The 25,123-nt window shown below is 52.5% G+C and overlaps 1 protein-coding gene across 2 annotated transcripts in view; it reads right to left on the bottom strand.

Moving 5' to 3' along the window:
* Positions 1–24,780, bottom strand: part of Fgd5 (FYVE, RhoGEF and PH domain containing 5) — a 99,850-nt gene extending 75,070 nt beyond the window's left edge. For both annotated transcript variants that reach the window (XM_050160233.1, XM_050160234.1), the window contains exons 1-2: positions 24,578–24,780; positions 13,330–15,964 (exon numbers count right to left, since the gene is read on the bottom strand). In XM_050160233.1, the coding sequence (XP_050016190.1) occupies positions 13,330–15,964; positions 24,578–24,590 (2,648 nt within the window). In that variant the 5' untranslated portion in view covers positions 24,591–24,780. The remainder of the gene's footprint in view (positions 1–13,329; positions 15,965–24,577) is intronic.
* Between the last annotated feature and the right edge of the window lie 343 nt (positions 24,781–25,123).

The raw sequence follows: 25,123 nt of genomic DNA, 5'->3' as shown, positions 1-25,123 counted from the left end.
GGTGGGGAGGAAAGAGACTCCTTGGACACACAGGTGGGCAGGATGAGAACCTAGGTGAGGAGAAAAGTGTCCCCTGTGGAGTGACCAAATCCCCTCTACAGATGGCAGACTCCATGCATTGCCCTGCTTCCCCCCTCCCCTCTGCTTTTACAGAGCGGCTCAGTCCCCCCCCCGCCCCCCCCCCCGTCTGGGCCTCAGACTTCTGTGTGCAGGGGAGCAGATCGGTCACAAAGTAGTTCTGTGGTCTCCTCATCACGTCCTTTAGCAAAGGTGGGGGCCTTCAGAGGGACAACGCTCTTCATCCCAGAAAGTGAGTAGCTGCCTGAACTCCTGATCCCAAGAATCTACTGACTCACTCTGCAGCTCTGAGCTGGCCTTGACCTTTGGCCTCTGGCCAGCAAGGAAGTTTGCCTTTGGAACAGGGACCTCATCGGAAACCAGATGGTGCATCATCTATGAGGGGCTTCCCAAAGGGGACATGGTCAGAGACTCCCAGCACTGACATCATCCCTTTCTCCCATGACCACCCAGAATAGCTCCAGGTGTGGCTGAGGCTGGCCACACTCTATCCTGGTCAGAGCCAGGGCCTGTTCTTGCTCAGATGCCAGTCTCAAGACACATGACAGACACAGTGGCTTTGCAGCCCTGAGTCTCAGTCCAGTGCCGCCCACCACCTGTAGGCAGTGTGATGCTGCTTCATAGTCTATGAGCTCCGGGTCCTTCCTGCTGTCCCCTGTGGAGTCTTACGTCACCCTCATTTCTTCAGAACCTCTTCATAGGCACACTCATCCCAATAGCCCTTAATTCACTAACCAGCCACATGCCAGGCCCTGCCCCAAGCCCTTGGCACATGCCCCAGTTTCTCCCCAGAGCCCAGTTGCTTTTATAACCCCATGTCCAGTGAGGAATCGGGTATTCTAGGAGAGCTGCTCACCTGAAGAAAACAGAAACACAGAAACATCCCTAACATCCTCCCTCTGTCCGTTCTTGCTGTCACCTCGCTGGAATACTGAGCAAGGACTCATAGAACCAGCAGAGTGAAAAGCATGGAAATGCTTTGCAAGCTGTAAAGGGCATGAGGATGTGCTGCTACCCTAAGGTGCCAACTTTCTGAGCATTCTAGGTTTTCCAGTCCAGATCTGAGAGCCATGAAAGGAAGTCCCTGGGCTGCCCTCTGCTCATCCCCATGGCAAAGACAACCCAGCACAAAGAAGGGGGGAATGGCTCAGTGTTGTGGGTGTTTAGTCTGCCCATCCATCTCCTCCACCACGGGATAGCTCAGAGCCTTGCTTTGCTCACCTGTGAAATGGGCTCAGGACACTAGGACTTCCAAGAAGCTCAGTGATTCAAGATAGCTAACACAGCGGCGGGGGCACCGCCACGGCATGGCCGTCCCCCTCACATGGCTTACTTTATCTCTGTTCATTGTTGAGTTTACGTATTTATCATGGGGCGACACATATCACAGAGCGCGTTTGGAGGTCAGAGAACAAGCACAGGGAGTCGCTCCTCTCCTTCTACCATGTGGGCCCTGGGAATCTAACTCAGGTCACTGGGATTGACTGCAAGCCCACTGGGCCGCCTCTCCGCTGGCCTCATTTTCGTTCTTGCAGCAGGTGAGGAACGGAGCATTATACCCCTGGCACTGACTCACACAGCTGCCACACCTATGAATTCTCATCCGCAGAATGTGAGGCAGAGACACTAGGCAGGAGGCCAGGCTCTGCAGACCCCTGGGTGAAGTCCCGGAGAGTACAGCATAAATGTGTGCTCCCAGCTTGTCGCTCTTCTTAAAGGAGGCCAGCCCTGCTCTTCTGAGATGAGGTTTTCCAGCTGCACTACTCTAACTTGAAGGAGGAGTCACAACAGTCTGCCAAGAGTGTCACCCACACCCTGGAGCAGCAACAACAGCAGCTAACACACAGAGCACACCTTCCACACTCTCAAAACACCCCGCAAGTGTTCAAACCTCAAAATGGCTCCTAAGATAATGTCAGTTTCCATTTTTCACAGATGAAGAGACTGAGGCACAGAGATGTTAAGCTACTGACCTAAGGACACACAGAACAAAGGGGGTTTGAACTTGGCTGGTTGCATGACCCTAGGGAACACACGGGTGGCCCCACAGTATGTGAGCTCGCATGACCTGGCCTTTGTCAGCAGCTGCTTCAGCACAGGAGCTCTTGCTGCCACTCCGCAGGGCGCCGGGCTGCTCAGTGTGAACTTGTAGACTGGAGGTGCAAGCCTGTAATCCAGGATACTCAACTTGGGGGCTAAGTCAGGGGGATTAAAGGTGCAAGGCCTTCCTGGGATACAGTGTGAGTCCAAGGCTCTTCTGTGCAACTTAGCTCTTATTTCAAAAACAGAAAGAAAAAAAAGAGACAAGGGACAGGGCCTGGGGGTGTTCATCGAGTAAAAGCACTTGCTCTACAATTCTGACCACCTGAGTTCAATCCCTGGAACCATGGTAGCAGGAGAGAACTGAGAAACTGTGACCTCTACATGCACATGCTCTCTCTCTCTCTCTCTCTCTCTCTCTCTCACACACACACACAAATAATAAATGATGAAACTTAAATGAAAAAGAAAAAAAGAGGGCTGGGGATTTATGTCCGCAGTAGAGTGTTTGCCTAGCATGTATGAGACCCTGGGCTCAACCCCTAATTTAGTAAGGAAGGAAGGAAGGAAGGAAGGAAGGAAGGAAGGAAGGAAGGAAGGAAGGAAGGAAGGAAGGAAGGAAAGAAGGAAGTCAGGCAGGTTGAACTTATGAAATAAACTGCCCTGGCCTCTGTGCTCGAGAAACATTCCAAGTAAATATTTCATTTGGGAAAGGAGCCTGTTGGGACAGAGAACCTGAGCCCCAAGAGGTGGAATCACCCCCCCTCCAATGCTGCAGTTTGCAGGGGACTCCAGAGGGACAGTCATAGCCCACTAGTCCCTTCTGAGCATGCTTCCCATGCTGGCATTTCAGTGAGTTTGTATATTGGCATTGTGAATGAGAGGGACTTTGTGTGGCCCTTACTGCTTCTGCCACTCCATCCCCACAGCCAGTGGATTTTGTAACTTGTTTTCTTAATTGACCATGGAAGCAAATCTGAAACATCAAATTCTTGGGTCATGCCTTAACCAGGAGAAATTCCCCCTGAGCTCTAGCCAGGGCTCTGGACCAACCCTGTGTATGTGGAGAGCTGGTCTGTTTACATGGAGACCAGCCACATCATCACAGAACTCAGTCTCTGCCCAAGATGTTCATCCCCAGGAGCAGGGCCAGAGGCCCAGGCTGTGCCTCCAAGCCCAGGGAGACTGGTCAATTTCTGCGGCAGTTGACATGGCTCTTGGGGTGTTCTCAGGGAGCCAGATGCTCTTTCCCCAAGCAGAAAGATCTGGGAGACGTGGGTACCAGGCTTTCCAAGGGCTTTTCCCAAGCGTGGCCAGGCGCTCTGAGGTAGTGTCACTTGTACATAGTGGGTGCCTTTAACCCTGTAATGGTGGGTGTTACTCTCTGTTAGGATTTTTGAGGGGATGGTGATGATGGGACTTGAACCCAGGTCCTTGCACATGCTGAACCTCAGCTTCCACCTCAGGTAGGAACCAGTGAGTATAGTGATCACAAGTTGCCTTATTCTGAACACCAATGACATTCTGAAGACTTGAACTCCACTGCAGCTTCCTACCTTTACCCAAGCGAGTGGGGGTCAGTTTCAGCTGGCAAGCTTACAAAGGGGGTAAACCAGAAAGAGGGGGGAACCAAGATCTATAGACATGCCCCTTCTGGTCCTGGTTCCAGTACTCACTGCCTTACAAATCCTGCCACCATCCAGAACCTCAGTTTCTTCCTCTGAGATCCCCAACAGGACATTCAGTAAGTTGAATGAGGAGACACCCATGGAGTGAGTAGGGTCCTTGCCATGTAACTGGAAGTGCGGTGCTGGACACTACAAGGGGACATTCTGGCCCTGCTGTGGATGAGCTGAGAGACCTTGGTGGCTTTACCCAACTATTTCTTAATTGCCTTAATTTCTCATTATTAATGCAGACTCAAAACAGTCTGTATCTCAGGGTGGTAGTTAATACACGGCCATCTACAATGCTAGGGTAGGTCCATTGTGAGCTCCACAGGCCCACGAGGACAGCAGGCAGCCGAGTAAAACACAGGGGGCGGAGCTGCCGTTGAAAGCCAGAGACAGTGCTTGTTATGTGTCATCTACGGCTCCTCCAGTAGCCCCGAGATGACGGAGAACAAGGGGGACAAGTAGGGCTCAGGTTCCATGAAAGGTAGGGAGAGCCAAAGTGAGCTCAGTCCCTCCTTGTGTTGTGCTGCCTGTCACGATGGGGCCATGGGTGGCACTCAAATTCTGTCAGCCACCCTGAGTTCCCCTACACTGGGGGGTTCAGACCCAGCAGAGCTCGGGGTCACTCTTCTCTAAGCCATGACTGCAGCTGTGGCGGAGCGCGATCCCGCCACACAGGGTGAACGAACTGGCCCTGCTGCCGTGCCCCAATCTCCAGTCATTTAGACACTTCCCTTCGGAGGCTTCTCTTTCTCCCCGGACACTAACTACGCTGGCTCGCGCTTGTTCTAAAACCTTCACAACTCCGCACTGCTCACAGAGCACATGGTTTCCTACAGCAGAGTCCCAGTTCAGCAACATTCCTTTTCGGACTCCCCTGGGGGGTTTTCACCACCTTCCCCTCCTCTGACAGAGTGGCTGAGTCAACACCATCTAAAAAGTCGCTCGGAGCAACTCAGAACTACTCACTCCAGAGTCCAGAGGAAGGAGAGAGACCCGAGGCCAAACAGCACAGCCAAAGGCAGACAATCCTCGTTACACAGAGCGGAGATTCGCTCTGGGTGGCCGGGCGCGCTGCTGTGGCTTCAAATGATTGGCCAGCTACACCGAACTTAACAGCAGTAAAATAGTTCTGAGTGTCGGTATGATGGGGCAGGTTTAGATTCTGCGAGCCAGCCTTCCCTCCTGTAAGAGATGTGTGAGAGCACCAACTTAGGAAGACAGAGGATTTCTCTGGCTCAGCTTTCGGAGGTGTCTTAGTTAAGGTTTCTATTGCTGCGAAGAGACACCATGACCATGGCAACTCTTATAAAGGAAAAGCATTTAATTGAGGTGGCTTACAGTTTCAGAGGTTTAGCTCATTATGCTACATGATGGGGTGCAGGCAGACATAGTGCTGCAGACAGAGATGAGAGTCCTACATCTTGACTTGCAGGCAACAGGAAGTAGTCTAGGGCACTGGGGGTGGCTTGAACGTATATGAGACCTCAAAACCCGCCTCCATAGTGACACGTTTCCCCCAACAAGGCCACATCTCCCAGTAGTGCTACTCCCTTTGGGGGCTATTTTCTTTCAAACCACCACAGGAGGTCTAGCCCATGCTTCATTGGCCCCTTTCCTGTGGTGAGGAATCACAGCCCTTGTGCAAGGTGGAGCAAAGCTAAGAGGAGAGAGGAAGGGCCTGTGTGCTAGAAGACCTCCCAGTGGCCCCACTGCCTAAATTCCCACCAGTGGCGCTGGGCAGACATCAGGGGGTAGAGTGCTTCACCATGCAAGCCTGACAACCCAAGTTTGGATCCTTAGAGCCCGGGTGAAGCTGGATACAGTAGTGCTGGCATCTGTAATCCCAGCACTCTGAAGGGAAGAAGGTAGCAGGGGCAGGGGAGTCCCTGGAGACTCACGGCCAGACTGACGAGCAAGGAAGGACCCTGTCCCGATCCAGGTGGAAGGTGAGGACGGACACCCAAGGTGTCCTTTGACCTCCATATGTGCTGTGGCACATGTGTACCACACACACACATGCACACACACCCACACACACCCACAGGTGCACACACAATCCACACCACTCCCAGTAGCGCCAAGCTGAGGACTGAGCCCTGAATGCGTAGTGGTCAAACCAAATCTAAAGGCCAGCAGAGCCTCACGCCCCTGCAAATGAGTCTCTCTTCAGTAATATTCAAGGCTCTGTCTGTCCCAACCTTGCTCTCCCTGCTCCTTCTCACAGGTCCAGCGAGCCACCTGCCTTCTCAGCCTCGGGATGGAGGTCCCCCACCCCTGCTGTTCCCTCCACCTGGGGTGCACTCTCCTTGAGAACAGCTGACCATGGCTCTGCACCCCTTGGGCATCACCGCCTCAGAGAAGCCTTCCTTGACTGCCTTGCTGGGAATGTCCCTGGCGGCTGTTCTCTGATTAGTATACATAGCTAGCTCCTTTCTCTTTCTCTGAAGCTACGATGGTGATGGTCCGGCTGACAGACAGCATGCATATTTCTGGCTTGCCTCTCCTTGGGGGACAGCAGAAACTCTGCCAGGTGAGACCCCAGTCTTTCTCCCCACTGCTGCCTGGAACCTCAGGCAGTGGTGGCAACAGCAAGGTACCACCCAACCGCCGGAGCTACCACTGACTCTTCTCTCTGCTTTGGTCTGGCGCAGGACAGGCTCATCCCACGGAACAAGTAAGGACAAGTGAGGGCCACACAAATACAGGCTGGAACAAAGCCCCTCTCCTCCTCCGGGGCTCAGCTGGTCACGGCAACCATTCTGCGCATTCTAGCAGTGGACTCCTACCACGAAATCGTCTGCTATTAGCTAGAATGACTCCTGCTTCTTCCCACAGGGAAGCCCTGACTTTATGAAGCGAAAATCACGTCGTGATTAACAATCACAGTTTCATCTACATTATAGTAAAAAAAAAAATGGTCGGGGGAGGGGATTAATATCACACTAGCGATGTTCCAATAAGCGTGTTCCTGACAAAATTTTCTTATTAGGGTCGTTCCCTGTAAATTTTATTGCATTTAATTAAAAATTATTGCTAAAAGAAACAGCTGCAGATGGTCTTATTTTAAGTCAGAAAATTAAAAACTGAATATTCTCATCAGTCAATTTCAACAAGCCGCATGGCTGCACGCTCGCACGTGCTGGTCTCGAGATTCTGATGATCTTTATGGCAGTTTCAGGTCCCTTCGACGGAATTTAATGAAAGCGCTGCATGAATTCATTTGTCAAAAACATAATGATAGCGGAAGGCTGCTGAGGTAGACCATGCTAGGAGATGCAAAGACCTGCCGCGTGGCTCTCAGCACCATGGGGCCATCAGCAGGAGGCCAAGCCGCCACTCTGGCTCAGGCTACAAATCACCTTTGTTTACAGGGAAACAGGGAGCAGTGGCGGCGGCTGCAGCCCTGGCTGTGGATAGAAGAGATGGAAGTACTTGGAAGTACTGGCTGCAGTCACTACATTGCACGGATGCTGGGGTCTGTAGCTGGTTGGGGCTGGAGGGGCCTTGCTGGCTGCTGGGCTGGACTTCTTGGTCCACCTGCCTGCAGACTCACCTCCCCCAACCTCAGAGTTATTATCCAGGTCGCTCTTTTAACATCCATAGTAAAGACTTGACCTCTTATGATTCCTCCCTCTGTCTTTTATGGAAAACAAACCCACGCCTTATTTATCTGGACTGTCCCAAAGAAGAGGAAGACGCAGGCAGGGTCATCTATGGGGCACCAGAGCTGACCAGTGATGAAGAATGAGGGGCTGTATATGTCCTGGAGACAGAGTCCATTCCTCCCTACCACGCACACCACAGTGAGCTCTGTCTTCATCATCTTGTGAGGGACCACAGTACCACTGTCTCTTTCCACCAGGCCTCGTCCGCCAGCAAACTGTCAATGTCCTGCATGAAGCCCGTAGTGGCCTTCCCGAGCCCTGAGGTGCTCGCAGTCACCAACCTGTCTTAGAGGCATCCTCAGCTGTCCCACACACCTAACGTCCCACCTCAATGTCACCTAGTTAGCCCTCCAGACTCATGGCCAGGCTCTGCTGTCCCCAGACCTCCCATGTCCATTGCCATCCCGCTGATGGCTCCCCAGGTACAGGCTGTTCTTCCAGGACTGAATGCACTGAGATCCTCCTGGGTCCCCCCATCTCCAAGTGTCCCTCTGCCAGCTAGATCACAGGCACTGAGAGCAGCTTTACCCCACAAGCTGGACAGAGCTGAAGGGACTAAAGTCCCACGGGTGTTTGTAGTAGGGTAACCCACTGAGCTCTATAGGAACTGGACATTAGAGAAAGCACACATCTGAGTTCGAGCCTTTCAAACAGCTTCCTCTGTGCATTCTCCATGTCTACCATCGAGGTGAGAGTTTTCTAGAATCGAGGCCTTGAGAGGCTGCTTCTCAGTGGAAACTAGCTGTTTCCAGTGAGTCTGATCTTCCTCCCTCCCTCCCTCCCTCCCTCCCTCCCTCCCTCCCTCCTCCCTCTTCTTTCTTTCTTTCTTTCTTTCTCTCTCTTTTTTTCAAGACAGGGTTTCTCTGTGTAGTCATGGCTGTTCTGAAACTCACTTTGTAGACCAGGCTGGCCTCGAACTCACAGAGATCCTCCTGCCTCTACCCCCATGAACTGGGATTAAAGGTGTGTGCCTCCCCCACCACCACCTGGTTAGTCTCATGTTTCCCGATTGTCCTTGCCCCTCTCCTCTGTCCATAGGTGGAAATCTCACTGTTCTGCACTGTCCTTCAAGGTCCTCCTTCCCTGGTCCATCCGTTTCCTGCACATTGCTTAGCATGGGATCCAGTATAGAACTTCTCACGTGGGCAACACCAGCTAGTAGTCAAGGCAGCCTCTCCCTGGTTGTCCCAAGCCTTCCCATCCACACGGAGCACAGCAAGGTTCTGCCTGCCACCAGAGTATGAATGAAGCTCTCTGTGACAGGGGAGTCAGAGTGAATTAGCCTTGTCCCTCAGAACGCCCAAGACTCTCTTTGCAGGCACAAGCACACAGACTCTGCTCCTAAAATTCCCTCAGAGATCAGGAAGATCCTCTACAGGTGGCAGGCCCTAAACCCAGGGCTCCTGGTTTTCTCTCAGGCAGAGGTGGCCTCCAGAGACCAGGGGTCTCCACTATGGTCTGGAGCAAGGAAGGATGTCTGGGCACACTGTTAGCACATCACCAGTGTCTATAGATAAGGTGCAGAGGCACTGCAATCCCACGGGCCATCATACAGAGAAGCGCATCCCTATTCTGCATCCCCTGGAGTCCTCTAGGCCACCAAGCTAGGAGCACTGGGAATGGGGAGGGAGGAGCACCCTCTTTCCTGCAGGGAGCTCCTCAGCAAGAATCAGGGTCTCAGCAACACCAGAGTGTGGCCTTTTCACTACGAAAAATAAATGGCAGTAGAAACTTCCCATAATGGAGACTCAGGCAGGCCTGAGTTTGGCCATTTACCCTCTGTGTGACAGAGGATATTCAGCATTAGTTTAGCAAGTCTCAGCCTTCCCATAAGAAATTGGGAACTGGGGATTGCATGCTATAGATACAGCCAGCTCTAGCCATCACCATGGTAACAGGCACTGGCTCCAGTGCAGTTAAGGAATCATGACCTCTGTTCTTGGCATTGGTGTCAGAGGCAGTGCTGCCCAGGGCTCTAGATTAGTACCGTCAGCCTGTTATCTGCAGCCCTGGGTCTTCCTGGGAGCACTAGAGCAGATAACACTATAATTCATGGCCAGAGTTCCCCAATCTAAGACCTTGCAATGGAGACCTGAGGACCAAGGCACACAAAGGCGGAAAAGGAGAGAGAGAGAGAAATAGAAATAGAGAGAAATAGAGAGAGAGAGAGGCACACCCATGGTGAAGGACCCTGATCCTTCCTCCCAGAAGCAGCATCTCTGGAACCAAGTTCAAATCCTGTATCCATAAGACTTGACCTTGGTCCCCTACCACTTAACAGCAAATGCTTACGAATCACTTGGCCGTGATTCAGACTTGTTGTCACGAGGCTGGCAAGCATCAGGAGGGCCGCAGACACAGGATGGCATGGCTGAGACGTCTACATGCCCAGCAGCACCTCCCGGGTATCTGGGGACAGGTCAATGTCCCCAGAGCAGAACATTGTGTGACACATGGGCAGAGGGAGAAGAGACGGTCAGCCCTGCAGCAAGGGTGGAGCAGGACTTAGGGAGTGGGAGCAAGGACAAGTCGCCATCAAACCTGGAGCTTTTTAGTGACTTGAGTATTTCCACAGTAAACCTTGAGGACAAATGACACCAAGGGACAACCTGTTCTGAGGCACAAGGCTGACGGAAGCCAGCTCATCAACATACAAGAAGCAGGAAGACCAGGCAGGTTGAAATGGGGTGTTTAGCACAGGGTCCCGTGCTGCATGCTAGGTCACATCGGCCTCTAATGACATGGGAAGCACCCGGGACTGTAATCTCAGACTGGTCACTTAACAAAGGAGAGTTCTTTTCCCGGCTCAAAAGTACCACGCCACCAGTGAAACCCAGCTCAGTTCCCAGCCTGAGAACTGGATCAGTGAACCATAGATCCTGTGGGAAGCATGCAAGACCCCAACAGAGACTCCTGACTGCTGAGACCACATAGCATCCTGCTTGAAAGAGAATCTGTTCAGGAAAAAAAATATGTATCCATAGGGGATACATTTCAAATTAAGAGCTGGCAAACTCCGTTACAAACTCCCACTTGCACTTGGTGAAATAACAGGGGGCTTATTACTTCCCCGCTCAAACGCTGTCTCTGTGCTGGGGAACCAGAAGGAAGCAACTGCAAAGAGGAACTCTCCCCACCTCCCCCAGCCCAGGCTGTGCCAGCTTCAGGTCTGAAGCCATGACCTATAAGCGCCCAGGTGAGCCCCGTTTCTTGGATGGACACACTTTCAGTGGAAAGTAGTCTTGTTCTGGGGGACAGGTCTCTGTGCCTTTTAAGTACTCCGACTCCTCTGGGTAAGTTGACTCTGAGTGGCCAGAGCCAGCCTCTACCTGATTCATATACCAGGCCTGAGGTTCATAGCCTGACAAGTAACAATCTCAAGCCAGATTGCTCCGAAGTTAATATACTTTCTAAAATCTAATTTTTACTAGTATTTTCTGTTCATAAGAACGGGTCCACTTACTTCACCCCCACCTGCCACAACCCCCAGTCACACCAAGTTTCCTTTACCCCTTTTTGAGGTGAAGATGAACTGACTTGGACAGACGCCGGGCCCATAGCCATTTCCTAAGCTCTGTCCAGGACCTTGGTCAGGCTGTTTCTCCAGAGGCTCTGTCCTGTCTCCTTTCAGAGCTCTCAGTTTTCAGACCCCCACTCTAGACGAGGCAGGAGGCAATGCCTCTTCTCCACCGGCCTCATCCGCTCTCCAACCCCAGGCACCCCATTGCCCCTGTGTTCCGTGTGCCCTCTGCCTCACTCACAACGCCTATGCAGGGGAAGCCCCACACCATCCTGGGCCTCTCACTTGCCCAGGCCTGCTGTGCCCGGAGCAGGGATTTTCTTCTCTGTTTTCATCTGTCTCCCAACAGGAAATGAAGAGAACTGAGCTTTCTGAATGACAGACATTTGGAGTCACCCAGACAGGCCCTTGGAGGAACAGCAGCATCAGAGGGGCTGGGATGCCGCTGCACTTCAGAATAGATAGGTCAGGATCCTTCCGGCCAGGCCCTGGCTGCAGCCTCAGGTGTAAGCCAACAAGTAAAGCAGCCAGCACACCGCCTGGCACACAGAGGAGAGTCCAGACCCGGCACCATTAGCATTTTCTCAGGCATTTTATTCCCTACTGTGAACCTTTTATATCTGGGGAAGGAGAAAGCACTGAAGAAGGCAATGGCCTTTGCAAACCACCAAGCACCTGTGTATCACTCAACCCCGTGGGGCATCATCTGTACACACTAAAGGGGAAGGCACTACCTGTGGAGTTCTGCCTCCCTTAGCTTAATTCACTGCAAATTCTTAAGTCAAGAGTCAAGAAGTCTCGGCACAAACTCCCCCCCCCCCAAACTTGTGGTGAGATCTCAGGCAAGTCCCTTTTCCTCTCGGACCTCCGGTTTTCCACAGCAAATCTGCCTTCAACAATAAAACTGTGACTCCACAGAAGTGGATCTTAATCTTTGATAAAACCAGCCAGCTTATCTGCCTCGAGCGAAGCCAAGAGGTGGTGTGAACAGGGTGAGGATGGGAAATGGGGGGGCAAACAGGCGGTAATAGCGCATGCCTTTAATCCCAGCACCCAGGAGGCAGAGGCAGGCAGATCTCTGAGTTCGAGGCCAGCCTGGTCTACAGAGTGAGTTCCTGGACAGCCAGGGCTACACAAAGAGACAAAGCAAAACAGAACTTCCTACTATTCACAGTCCAAGGGAATGCTGGGAAGTAGTGAGTTCCCAGCGGCTAGGAAAAGTCAAGAACCAGCTAGCTGGGCAAATGCATGTTACGCCTGAGGATTCTGTGCTTCAAATGGTCTTGTTTTCACCAGCGCTAAGAGGTGGAAAGAGGCTGGACCTAGCTGGGGCCGTGTGACATCATTAATGAAATAAATCATCCAGGTCCAGTCTCTCCCCCTCTCCCCCTCCACATTAAATGCTATCCCTCTCCAGGGCTGGTGTCTGCTGTCATTCTTGTAAACAAACCTCCATGTCACAGGAAGAACTGGGAGGCCATGGGACCCATGTGGGAAGCACATGGAGACTCCTGAGCAGGAAGCTGGGAAACCTTTGCAGTCTACTCCAGGCCAGCAGCAGCCATGTCTCTCTTTAGCTCCCTTGAAGCTCCGCAGATGTTCCTGGCTGCAGTCACCAGGCAGGCAGGTTGGTTTGGTCCCCACACAAGAAAGAACCCTGGGGCTCCTGTACTGGGGACTGTCAACGAGCGGTACAAGCACACAGGGCAAAGTGTCCTGTCGAAGCTGCAGCCAGTCCAGGTAAGCTGTGGGGGATGGGGGGCTTTTAGCTGGAGGGAAGGGAGGCAGAAAACCCCACTATTGTTTGATTTCCACAGTGTTCCGCTCCCGCTTTCAAAGCAATCCAGGTTTTTTTTTTTCCTCAGCTTAAATGTAACTCTTCAAGACTTCTATTCAGAAACTGAGCTCAAGGCACTGTGAGCTCTTTGGACAGTTTAAATAAATTGTCTTTTCTAGTTCCATGTGTACACAATAAGAAGGTATCAATCAATTAGGGTATTTTCCTGATGATGAAAGATATTTAGTTTGGCAAGCTTCCAGAACCTTCTTTCTTGGTTTCTCTCTCTCTCTGTGTGTGTGTGTGTGTGTGAAAGCAGTCTCCCTTAGACATGAGAACTGTCCTCTTAATAATCAGCAGTTTTATACTGTAGTCTAATATTCTAGTGTGAGAAACATGAACCCCCTTTCACAGGTGAAGTGACCGACAGTGGTTTGGAGAGGTAGAGTCACACACCCAAGTCACACAACTAGGAAGAATCAGAGGCTACAAAACAAGTCCATCCCACCCTGCACCTTAGCTGCCTCAGACAGTCAGGCCCACAGTCTGAGAAAGGACCTGCCCCTCACGTACCTTTCGGCCTCCTGCTCTGAACTCTGTTGCTTGCTCTCAAAGGCGTTGAAGCTGCTCATGTCCACGTAGCCATCGTTTTCATTTGCCGTAGACAGGGCTCTACTCTGTTCCTCGAACAGCTTTGTGAACGTGCCGGCCCGCGCCGGCCTGCGAGGCGGGATCTGGATGTTCTCATAGTCCGAGTTCATGGCAGGAATATTCTCATAGTCCGAAGTGTCGGCATTGGGGAATGAAATGGACCGTGGCTTGGTGAGCGGCAGGGGCAGGAAGGGTGGTCGGGAGCGGTCTTCGAAGGACTCCACCCTGGACACCGTCCTACTGAAGGGGACCCCTTTCCTCTTGCTGTCCCTGTAGAAGATGAGGGAGGCGGGGGAGTCAGAGGCGCGGAGCTTCCCAGTGCGACACTTGAGCTGTGGGGAGTTACTGAGGCTCCTGCGGTCAAGTTCCAGGACCCTGGCTGGGCCGTGGTAGCTGGACTCAGAGGAGGACCTGGAAGACGACAGGTTCATGTCCATATGCACCTTATTCTCCGACTTCTTCCTGAACGTCAGCTCCAGAAGGCGCTTGAAGGAGGATTTCTTCTTCTTGGAGGCCTTGTCATGGGTGTCGCCATCTATCAGGAGTGAAGGGGAGCTCTTAGTAATGGGTTTCTTCGTGATGCAGGCCAGGTCGAAAGGGGGCGGGATGTCAACCACAGAGGATGGTGTGGAGGTGCCACTGGATGGCAGGTGGCTGCGCTGTGAGAAGCTGCCAGAGGAGCCAATGGCGCCTGGCAGAGAGAGGCTGTCTTCTTTCTTCCTCACTCGGTGGCCGTCCAGCCCAGCCCCCTCTGGCTCCCGGAACAAAGACAGGGGACTCTCCCTGCCTTCCACAGAGAAGGACCTTGGGTACAGAGTGAATGCCCTGGGCTTGGCTGGCAAGGCCCGGCCAGACTCAGGGGGCTTTCCCTCTGGCAACACACCTATCTTTCTCAATGCCTCACTGGCGTCTCCAGTACCCACAGCTGATGAACAGGCTTCTGGTCCTATTTCTTCTAGAACAGTTTCTGGAACGTGACCAGCCACCTTCCCAGAGTGGGGCCGGGCCCTTGTGGCAATATTCTTCCTGTCCACTGGGACCAGGCCACCCTCAGAGTCCCCTTCCTCCCAGGTGCTGTACCCACTTCGAGTGCCTGACGTAGCCTGAGTGTCTGACTGTGTTCCCTCTCCGAGGCTCAGCAATCCAGCGCCCATCACGTAGGGACTGCTGAGTGCGTCGTCTGAGGCATCCTCATTCTCTGGTACAACCACCACATCGGGGACAGGGGGTGCATCTCCAGCTCCATCCTGCAGGGACTCGTGCTTGTTAAGTGAAGGATCAGTACCAGGAGCCCCCTCTCCGCACACTGGCTCCTGCCCCTTGGCTGACTCCAAAAGGGAACAGATATCATTGCAGAAGGAGGTGCTCTCAGTTGGGAAGAGTTCGTAGGGACTTTCTGTGAGTGTGGATGAGAAATCCTCCTCCATGCTGACGCTCTCAAAGGGGATGATCTGGCAGTTCTCCTCAGCAGGGTCCTCCTGCCCAGGCTCTCCACCCTCTCCGGAGTCCTCCCCTACCTGCATGGTGGTTGCTGAATTTTCTCTATTGTAGGCTTCCTCATCGCAAGCGGGTGGTTCCTCCTGCTCTGCCTGGCCCCTGCCTCCTGCAGCATCTTCACAGTCCTCCTCAAAGACCTCAGGGCTGTCAGTTGCCACCTCTTGCTCCTGGATATCTGGGGGCACCTCCCCATTTTCAGGGGATAGCTCACTGGCATCCTCTGTGTCCTGTTCAGTGTCCTGGTGGGGCTCCCCAGGTTCTGTGTTGTTATATCCATCGTTACTATCCACTTCTACTTCCCCAGGAGTCTCGGGGGGCCCTGGCTCCCAACAGGGAACTTCAGAGGACTCAGAGCTGACATGTGTGAGAACGATCTCTTCATCCCGGGGGGCCCTATCATCAAGGCTGTACACGTGCTCTTCTGCCTCCTCCTCCTCACTCATGGGCTGCTCCTCCATTCCTGGCTCCTGGTCACCGTCTTCCCCATCTCCCTCACGATCTCTGCTTAGCACCCCTTCATCTGGGGCTGTTGGGGTCTCGGGATCAGGATCACAGTCTTCTTCACCTTCCGGAGTGTGGCCCATGTCTTCCTCGTTGTCTCTGCTTGGTGCCTCCTCGTCTGGGACTTCCAGGTCCCCCTCAGTCCCCATCTGCTCTGTACCATGCTCTTGGGCTTCCTCCTCGATCCCCTGCTCCCCAGAAGCCCCATCCATGGGAGCATCCTCTCTCTGTGGGGCCCTGGGGACCATGATGTATTCCTCATCAGTCTCCAACTCAGAACAGTTCAGGCTGGAGTGGTGCCCATCACACAGGTCCCGGTCCTTGCAGGGCAGCCTCCCATTGCTGCATTTGCCGAGGCTGTTGTTCAGGTACACACCAGTGCCACACTCACCGGGGCCAGCCAGCCTGGGCTTAGGAGCGATGGGAGGTTTGGGGCCCCTGGACATGAAGTTAGGACTGGGGAAACTGTCAGGTCTGGGTGACGGTGGAAACTTGGCTGCTGGCGAAGAAGGACTGGTGGTAACCTTCGGTTTGGGAGCAACTGGTGGTTTGGGTGAATCTAAAGGGCAGAAACAGAGAAAAGGAGAAAAAGAAACCCAGACAATTAAACTCAGACTCTTTTGATATAGCCTGGTGAAGGGAGAATGGAGGAGTGTTCCCAGCTCTGTGGCTTGTCTCAAAAATTTTTTTGTTTTGTTTTGGTTTTGTTTGTTTGTTTGTTTGTTTGTTTGTTTGTGAGACAGGGTTTCTCTGTAGCTTTGGAGTCTGTTCTGGAACTAGCTCTTGTAGAACAGGCTGACCTCGAACTCATAAAGATCCTCCCGCCTCTGCCTTCCGAGTACTGGGATTAAAGGCGTGTGCCACCACTGCCCAGCCTGTCTCAGACTTTCATTTCCTCTACCACATCCTCGAAATCCTTTAGCAGGGCTAGAGATGTAGCCGCCTTAGTAAAGCGCTTGCCTAGCGTACAGGAAGCCCCAAGTTTGCTCCCCGCCCAGCATGATGTGAGCCTGTAATCCCAGCACTGGAGAGGTAGAGACAGGGAGATCAAAAGTTCAAGGTCATCCTCAGCAACATAGTGAGTTCAAGGCCAGCCTGGGCTACCTGAGACCCTATCTGAAAACCAGAAAATCCTTGACCTAATATTAACAGTTCATTCTGTGAGTGGGGTACAGAGCTTCCTCCACAGTCCAGCTAACAAGAACCGGCTGAACGGTATCCTGTGTGCCTTGAATGATGTGCCAAGATCTTTCCATCCATTCACCCAACACTACGTAGTGAATGATCTCTGTGTGTCCTGCCACCATGAGAAAAAGACGAACTGGACAGCCAGGCCCTGGGGGTCCTCACAGAGCTGGTATTCATCAGCACCCTAAGCATAAGGCCAGCACTACCAATGAGAGGTTTTCACCAGCTCCAGCAGAGAGTCCGTTGGGGAGTTGGAATAACAGAGAGAGCTGTAGCCCCTTTGGATGTTACTGCTGAACAGCCGTCATTCATCCCTCCAAGAACGACACACCAAGAACATATGACTGTAGCGAGCTTTGACTGAGAGTGTTTGCATGTTTCTGGAGTGTCCAGCGAGGAGCCCCAAATATCATGGAAGAGAGGAAATAGATGTAACAGCATAGGTAGCGGCACATGCCTATGCCCCTCAAGGATGCTGAGGCCTGCAGGCTGGTGGATAAAAGATGTGTGCAGAATACACGCACATCAGGAGTTAGCCAGGGATAATTGCCAAGATTGGGAGCCTCCAGGAGAAGGTGAACCCCTGGGAAGTTTTGGAGAATGACGTAGGACATGTTAAGACAAGAAACAGACCAATGGCACAGTTTCTGAGGTCCGAGTCCTGTGTCTCTCCTCAGCAACTAGCAGGGCCTGCTTTCCAGGCCTCCCTGCCTGGTCCTCACGCCTCAGTCTACACTTCAGCAAAATGAACTTCTCAGGCATGGAATTTCATGCTCATACTTCACTTCGGAATATTCAAATAGGCTTGAATCCCCGCTCCCCCCCGGACAGGCTTCATCTTCTGTCTGTCCTTGCTCAGGTCTAGGCATGACGGCAGCTCCACATGGCGGTCCGGCTCCTGACCCAGGAGGAGATGTAGCAGAGGACTGGGGTTCTCTCTGCAAACAAAGCCCCTCCCTCAGCATCTGAGCCAGTTATGTGTTTTAACAGCTACTACCATCAGCTCTAACTGAGGGCCACATCTATCACTCCGTGTGATAGACATATGTGACACATGTATGTGACACATGTGAAAGTCCTACTAAGTAGCGTAGGCTGGCTTCAAACTCCTGATCCTACCTCAGTTTCCTGAGTCTGAGATTACAGGGATGCGACATCATGCCCAGATCCATACTTTTAATCTTCTCACAGTCATGTTACAAAATAAATGTCAAGTGTTGTGATCCATCCCAAGAAGAACCCTATCTACTTAAAAACTTGAGGCAGGGCCAGGCGGTAATGGCGCATGCCTTTAATCCCAGCACTCAGGAGGCAGAGGCAGGTAGATCTCTGGGAGTTTGAGGCCAGCCTGGTCTACAAGAGCTAGTTCCAGGACAGACACCAAAGCTACAGAGAAACCTTGACTCAAAAAAACAAAAACAAAACCTTGAGGCAGGAAGATCATTTGAGTCCAAAAGTACAGCATCCATCCACAGAGAAACATCATATTGAAAAAATAAAGTGAAATAGAAGTAGGTAAAAGTGACTTTCACAGTTTGATTTACCCAGGCAGGTAAGGCAGGGCACACCTTTAGTACTGATGCTCAAAGCAGACAGATCCCTACTGTCAAGGCCAACCTGGTCTGTAAAGAGAGTTCCAGGACCACAAGGTTACACAGTGAGACCCTGTCTCAAAAACAAACTAACGGCAGCAACAACAAAGGCCACACTACATTTTACTCAACTCCAAATATCCAAACATCACAGGGCACAGCAGGCACGCCTGTCATCTCAGAACCTGAGAGGCAGAAGGACCGGGAGTCCAAGGTCACTTATAGAAGGGCTGTCTCCAAAAGAGGGGACACGGGGAGATGGCCAGCTAACCCAGTGCTTCCTATGCGAGCATGAAGACTCAAGTTCGATACCCAGAATCCGCATAAAAAAGCCAGATGTCGCCTGGGTGAGCTTGCAATCGAAGCTCCAAGGAAGTAAGTGAGGCGGGTGGAGCTGCAGGATTCAGGGTCAGTCAGCATCGTCTACTTGTCAAGCTCCAAGCCAGTGAGAGATTCTGACTTAAGAGACAAGGTAAATGACACCTACACCCACCCCCCACACGCCCAAATATTATTATTTGAGTAAAGTTCAGCCTGACAACTGGACTTTATGATGGTTTGAAAAACAAACTCTGTGTCTCACTTTCAATGCAGTATCCAGTGAGCCACACTAGACACCCAGGCTGTGAGTATAAAGTGCTCTTGTGGGGAATGATTCAACCGAGCTGCAGGCAAAGGCAGGGTCCTGAGCACAGTTGAGCTAGCGTGGCCGGGAGGTTAAGTGTGTGGCATGCACTCTGATCTGGTGTTTATGACTTAGGATGACTTTATGGGACTGTAACTTTGCTGTCAATGAAGGAGCATCTATGGTCATTTGAGCGAGCTTTTTGATATTCTTTTTCACAAGAAGACCTTGGGATAAAATAGAGTTATCTCTGTTCACCAGCCACAGGCCTGGGGCTCAGTACTGGCAACTAACCTCTGATTCAAACTCTGTGACCCTGTCCCATGGACACCTCAGTGCCAGTATGTCTGAAGCCAAAGTCAGTATCGTGCTCCACAAATGTCGGGGCCCTATCATTCGGAGGACAGGATGGTACATTCAAGACTGCACAGACCCTGTGATGCCCAAATGTATCAGGTAATCTGCTCCCTAGTATAGGATACCGTGGTGGGATGCAGGAGGATGTCGAAGGCAAGAGAGAAAGAAGACACCACTATCAAAAACCTCACCAAATCTCACTAACTCCAACCACCCCAAGGTCATCCACATCAACCTACAGGCCTGGCCAGGTGTCAGAACTACCAGAGTTATCAAGTCCAGATGATCCCTACTTTAGAAAAATATTTATCAAATTAGTATAATAATTATATATGTATAATTATTAATTTATAGATATTGGAGTTTAACAAAATGACACTGGTCACTGTTAGGTAACAGCTGAGTTGGGTTCAAACCCTGGCTTGGCTGCTTAGGAGCTATAGACCTGAGTCTCAGTTACCACCTGTAAAATGGGGACAGTAAATAGATTTTCCCCCTTTATCTCCCCTTGGGGGTTCTGTGAAGACAGAAGACCTTGTTGACATTTGCATGAAAGGAACTGTTCAGACCAGAGTACCTGTTGCTGTGGGGTGGGACATCCTTCCTGCCCCCTTTATCTTCCCAGCATGAGTCCAGCCCTATCTGGTATACGCTTGAGACAGCTGCCAGCTCACACCAGGAGTCAGATATCGGCAAGACTTATTCTTCAGGGGTGGGGGCTCCCATTTCTCATCCTAACAGGTGGCATTTCACACGGGCTCCATGAGACATGACCGAGGAACAGACAAGCTGTGAAAAATGGCTGTCACCCTGGCTGCATTGCCCCCACTCCCAACCCATCCTTCATCCAATCAAGCTATTGATCTGTGGGCGCCTGTTCCTTGAAAAAGGTTATGGTAGGGTCTGAGGCGTGATCCTGCAAGAAAATACCTTCTGCACGGGAGCCCGAGGAATGACAGGCACTCGCATCTTTCGCTCCTGCACCGTGCGGGAGCCACGATGCTTCTGCATGTCTCCTCGGAGATCAGGAGATGCTGCCACCAAAGACACTTTGTCTTGCCCCTCACTGGTGTTGGCTGGCGAGAAGTCACTCGGTGGATGCAGAGCAGCCCTGGAGAGAAGCTGGATCTTCTACTTCCAAGTCCAGCCTCTGCCTCTCCTTTCCCTATAGAATATCTCCCCTTCAGTGGTGCTCCAGGAGCCCAGTATCAGCGAGAAGGGGGAAATCCATGGAAACCAAGGCAGAGAAACTAGGAGCAGCTTGTCAGGTGAGGTGTGGTCTGGGTCTGACTGCAGCTTGCTGGCTAGAGTGTGACTATCTGTTAGAGTGTGACTATCTGTTAGAGTGTGACTATCTGTTAGAGTGTGACTATCTGTTAGAGTGTGACTAGCTGGCTCCAATCCATTCCCACTCAATTTTCTCTACTCCAGTTCCATGCGATATAATATTTACTGTCCTCCTATCCTGATGGGTCCTAGTTGAGAGTCTCTGGACATAAAAAACAAACCCCCCCAATCTCACTGAGGGGACAGTAAAGATGTGGAAAAGAAGCTGGGACCCATCAGTGTGTCCAGGGAACGAGAAGGAAGCCAGCATTTTTGGAAGGGGACAAGAGATGAGGCTTAGGGTCTCCACGGCTGTTTTTCAAGGGCCCGAGGAGCAGGCTGGACAGCAGGGCTTAACCATGAGGACCCACACACGCAGGCTAAGCACGGTGAAATGGATGGGATCGGGGATGGACAGGAGGGTCTAGTAAGGAGGCTCTCACGCTACTCCAGGCAGTAGTGATGGAGCCTGGGCCAGGTCAGCATGACAAGGAATCAGATTCCAATGATGAAACAGAACCGAGAGGGAGGATGTGTGTGAGGAACAGACGATGTGGAAGAGAGAAAAGTTCCCAGATCATGCTGAAATTTAACCCTGAGCACCTAGAAGAGCCAAGTTGCAACAGCCAAGGCGGCCAGGGCTAGGAAGGGAGACCCAGAATTTCAGTGTGCACAAGTCCAAACGAATTACTTACCACACACCTAGTAGAGATTTCCAGTGGGCTCCGGGTCCCGGAGGCAGGCCCGTTACAGGCAGACATGGTGGGATGTAACAGAAGCCATGGATGGGGCCCAGGAGGGAGTCCCAGGGCCCCTGCACAGCAAAGGAGCCTGAGCGGGATGAAGACTGCAAGCCTGTATGCAAGAACGCATGCTCGCTCCTCTGCCGCCCTAGCTGATGGAGCACAGCCTGGCTGGCTCTGGCCCACCGCCCTAGCTGATGTTACTCTGACTGAAGAAGCACCTGCTTCCAAGATGGAGTTTGCCATCTTGAGCAGCCCTGGAGGACATGCTAAGAGACTGGGACCACAACAGACAAAAACATTGAGACAGAGAAGTCAGCAGAGGTGACAGTGTGTGCGGAGACCGGAGGCATGAGCAGACCCAGTTGCTGAGCTTTAGGGCTTGAGAGGTACGGGGGAAGCCAGCGTTGGGGTTGCTCCTGAGCTGAGCAATAGGCTCAGCTTGACTTCCTGATGTGGAACCAAGCATGGGCCTGGCTGTTGCACCCTCTGGCTCCCAGGGGCCTTCTCTCTCCCTACAGGCAGTGTGCCCTAGCCAAGTCGCTGAAGCCATGACTCCTGGTAATTTGCCACCCCTGGGGATGGTGTGAATGCAGAGTACCCCTTTAGGCAGACTGCTCACTAAGGGACAGGCATAGGAAGAAAGAATATTTCAATAGTGCCTGATGATACAAATCACCCGCTGTTGGTACTCGCTGCTACTTTCTCTATTTTAATTAAATATCTGTCACTCACACATTCATGCCTCCTGCTCCCTCCCAGCCATGCACGAGTCAGGCTAGATGAAGTCTGGGAAGGAGCCCTGGACAGGGAGCTCCCTTCCTGGCTAAGCCACTAACTGGAGGTGTCACCTTGGCCAAGCCCCCCCCCCTTCCCATGCCTCAGTTTCTCCACCTGTAGAGGGAAGGGACTGGACCAAAGAGTTAATTTCCCTAGCTCTTCCAACTCAGGGAGCTTCTTGCAGCATCTTTTGACACTCTGACTCCTGTCCCCAAGTCTGTTTCACCTGCCGTTCCCTCCACTGACCCCGGAACACTCAGGACCATATGTTGCAAGAGCAATTATCTTCCAATTTCACCTCGCAATGCATCTTAATTTAACATCCATTCCTAGGTGCCTGCTGGAAAGTCCAAGCTAAGCCTGCTGGTTTCTAATTAGGATGCTGTTAAGCTTGTCCAGTGATCCACAACAGGGCACTTCCCAAGGAGATCGTGGGAGACGGAGTAGGGAGAGGCCTGGGGTCTGGTCCAAGCCCTTCCACATACAGCTGTGTGATCTCGTTCACATATCTTTGCTTCTGGAAGCTTCCTTTTGGGGGAAAGGAAGAACTATCCAGCTTTTCATGGAACCATTGAAAGTTCAAGGAAGCTAACAGACAAAAATCACTCAACAAAGTCAAGAGGCAAACATCCCCAACAAGTTAGGCCTGGATGAAAAAAAAAAAAAAAAAGGATGCGCGGGGTGGGGGGTTGTCTGAAACTGAATGGCCCATCTTGGCCTGTCTTGGTCCCTGAACAGGTCAGTACTCCTCGACTGTCCATCATCAGGTTGCTGTGGATACTAACTAAACTGATGGGAAAAGCATATCCTAGTGGTAACTAATTCATTTTAAGTTCCTGAGAAACATGAGTTGGTATTCATTGGTTGCGTAGGATGGCCCCTGTTCTGGTCTAGTGACAAATCAGAGATAGATTCTGACTTGTCAGAGAGATAAACTGAGGAACCTGCTCAGGGTCACACAAGCAGGTGGTGGCTTTGAGATCCAGCCTCAGGGAGCCCTGGAGAAGGGGGCGGGCATGGCATCCACCAGTCAGTCAGTGTGAGGTTGCCGCACTGAATAAAGAATCTGGTCTACAGAAACAAATTACAGGACAGCTAAAGGTGTCCACCGCAAAGGCTTTCTGGGAGCAAACCTACCTCTCAATTTGTTAGGACTGCCCCCATCTTCCAGACTCCCAGAGAAGGAGGGCCTGCTCCGGCCTCCTGCAGGAAAATGTGGGGAAGCTGGGTTGGCTCTCTCCATTGTTACAAAGCAGTTTTGTTAGGAGGGCAGGGAAAGCCAGCCTATCTCTGTCCAGACCGTGCCAGCACCACAGAGGGCAACATTCCCCAGACAACAGTGAGCGACCAGACCCTGGGGACCCTGTTCCAGTGCTCTTCACACCCATAAAGTGACACTCCTGCTCATGGCCCCCAGTTCTGTGTCCCACGTTAATTACCCCCAGCAACACTGAATCCTGGACACAGGGAGGTGGCGGCTCCACTCCTCGGTCTGTTGTAAGACCAGTCCAGTGTCTCTAGCCGCACCTTACTCCCAAGACAATGACTGTTTCTAGTAAGACAATCTTAAAAAGAAAAAAGCCTCACCACCACCACCACAAGCAGCAGCAGCAGCAGCAGGATATGATTCCAAGACAGCCAAAATGGTGGCTTCCTGTTTCTTTGGGAATGTGTGTTGGGAGTGTGGCATTGGGCAGGGTGCTGGGTGGGGAAGGGGCTTCCCTTGTGTGCAATGGTAGCAGTAAAAGAAGCAGGGCAGACATCCCGGAGCAGGTGGGTCTCATTAGCTAGGATTAGACACTAGCAGACTCCAGCTTTGGGAACTTTCTAGCTTCCCCAGGCACGGGCGCAGCTGGGAATCCAGCTTCCAGGCACCGCCCATCTGGCTGTGGCTCACTTTCCCAATCTGCTAAATGGTACTCCTCGGCAGAGATCGCTAAATTTCTTTGAGAACACTTTTGGGTTTCGCTGACCCGGTGAAGTCTGAGTCACAGAATGGTACGCGAGAGGGGTAGGGTGCGAGGGCCGCTGATGAGCCTGGAGGGGCTAACCCCTCGATCCCCGCCTCGGTCCGGCAGTGGAGCTCCGGCAGGGAGTTTTAAGAGGGGTGAGCCTAAGCAAACAGTTCAGACTTCCTAGCTCAGCCACAGAGCTCCCGGCGTCTGACGGCCGAGTTGGGTGTGTCGAGCCCTAGAGTACCAGAACAGATTCTGGCGTCGGGGAAGCGTAGCGGATGCGCCCCGGGGCAAGGCGCGGCCACCAAAGGGCGAGCGAGGACCTGCTGGGACCCAGAGGGGAGAGAGGAGGGACTGGGGGGGGGGGGGGGGGGGGGGGGGGGGGGGGGGGGGGGGGGGGGGGGGGGGGGGGGGGGGGGGGTTACGACTAGGTCATTTTGGAGGGAGGGGTGTCCTCTGTTTCCGAGGGGATCTTCCTCGGGGGAACCGGCGGAGTGCCTGGGTCAGGACATCCCAACTCTTGGGCTCCTGGAGAAGGGACCCCCGGTTCCACAGGCTCCACTTGAGCAGCCTGCCGCCGGTGCGGAAGGTGGCGCGGGTTCTTACCTGCTCTGTGCATCTTCCACCGTGGAGCCCGAGGCTGGTCGCTGCGTGCCGCGCGGGTCCGTCTGTCGAAGTCCCACTGCCGCCCGGTCCACCGCACCCGAGCCCGCCCCGGCCCGGCCCGCCCCGGGCACAGCACTCCGCTGCAAGGCGAGGGGCGCTGGGCGCGGGGCTTGGGCGGGGCGGGGCGTCCGCTCGAGCTCGGGGCTCCAGGCTCTGGCCGCGCCTCCTCCCCCTCCTAGATGTTTCCTCCCGCTCCCGAGAGGAAGGCTTTTTTTTTTTCCTTTTTTTTTTTTTTTTCTTCAGTGCTGTCAGAGACCGAGGGTCCCGGCGTCTCCACGCACACTTAAAGGAGCCGGGGCTATGATTAAGGAGACCTAAGGAGCTGTACAAGGCTTGGGGTCAGAGGCCATATATACCTTTATTTTCAGATTTAGATGTTAATTCAGTTTAGGCTAGGCAGTGTGCTGAACATGATAGCCACAAGTTCTTGTCCTCATGGAGCTCAGATAGGGCGGTCGTTGGGGACTTAAGACAAATTAAACCAGC

The sequence above is a fragment of the Alexandromys fortis genome, unplaced genomic scaffold, assembly GCF_014885135.2.
Source record: "Alexandromys fortis isolate MF-2015 unplaced genomic scaffold, M_Fortis_MF-2015_v1.1 scaffold_111, whole genome shotgun sequence".
Taxonomy (NCBI): Eukaryota; Metazoa; Chordata; class Mammalia; order Rodentia; family Cricetidae; genus Alexandromys; species Alexandromys fortis.
This window is presented reverse-complemented; position numbering and strand designations above follow the sequence as displayed.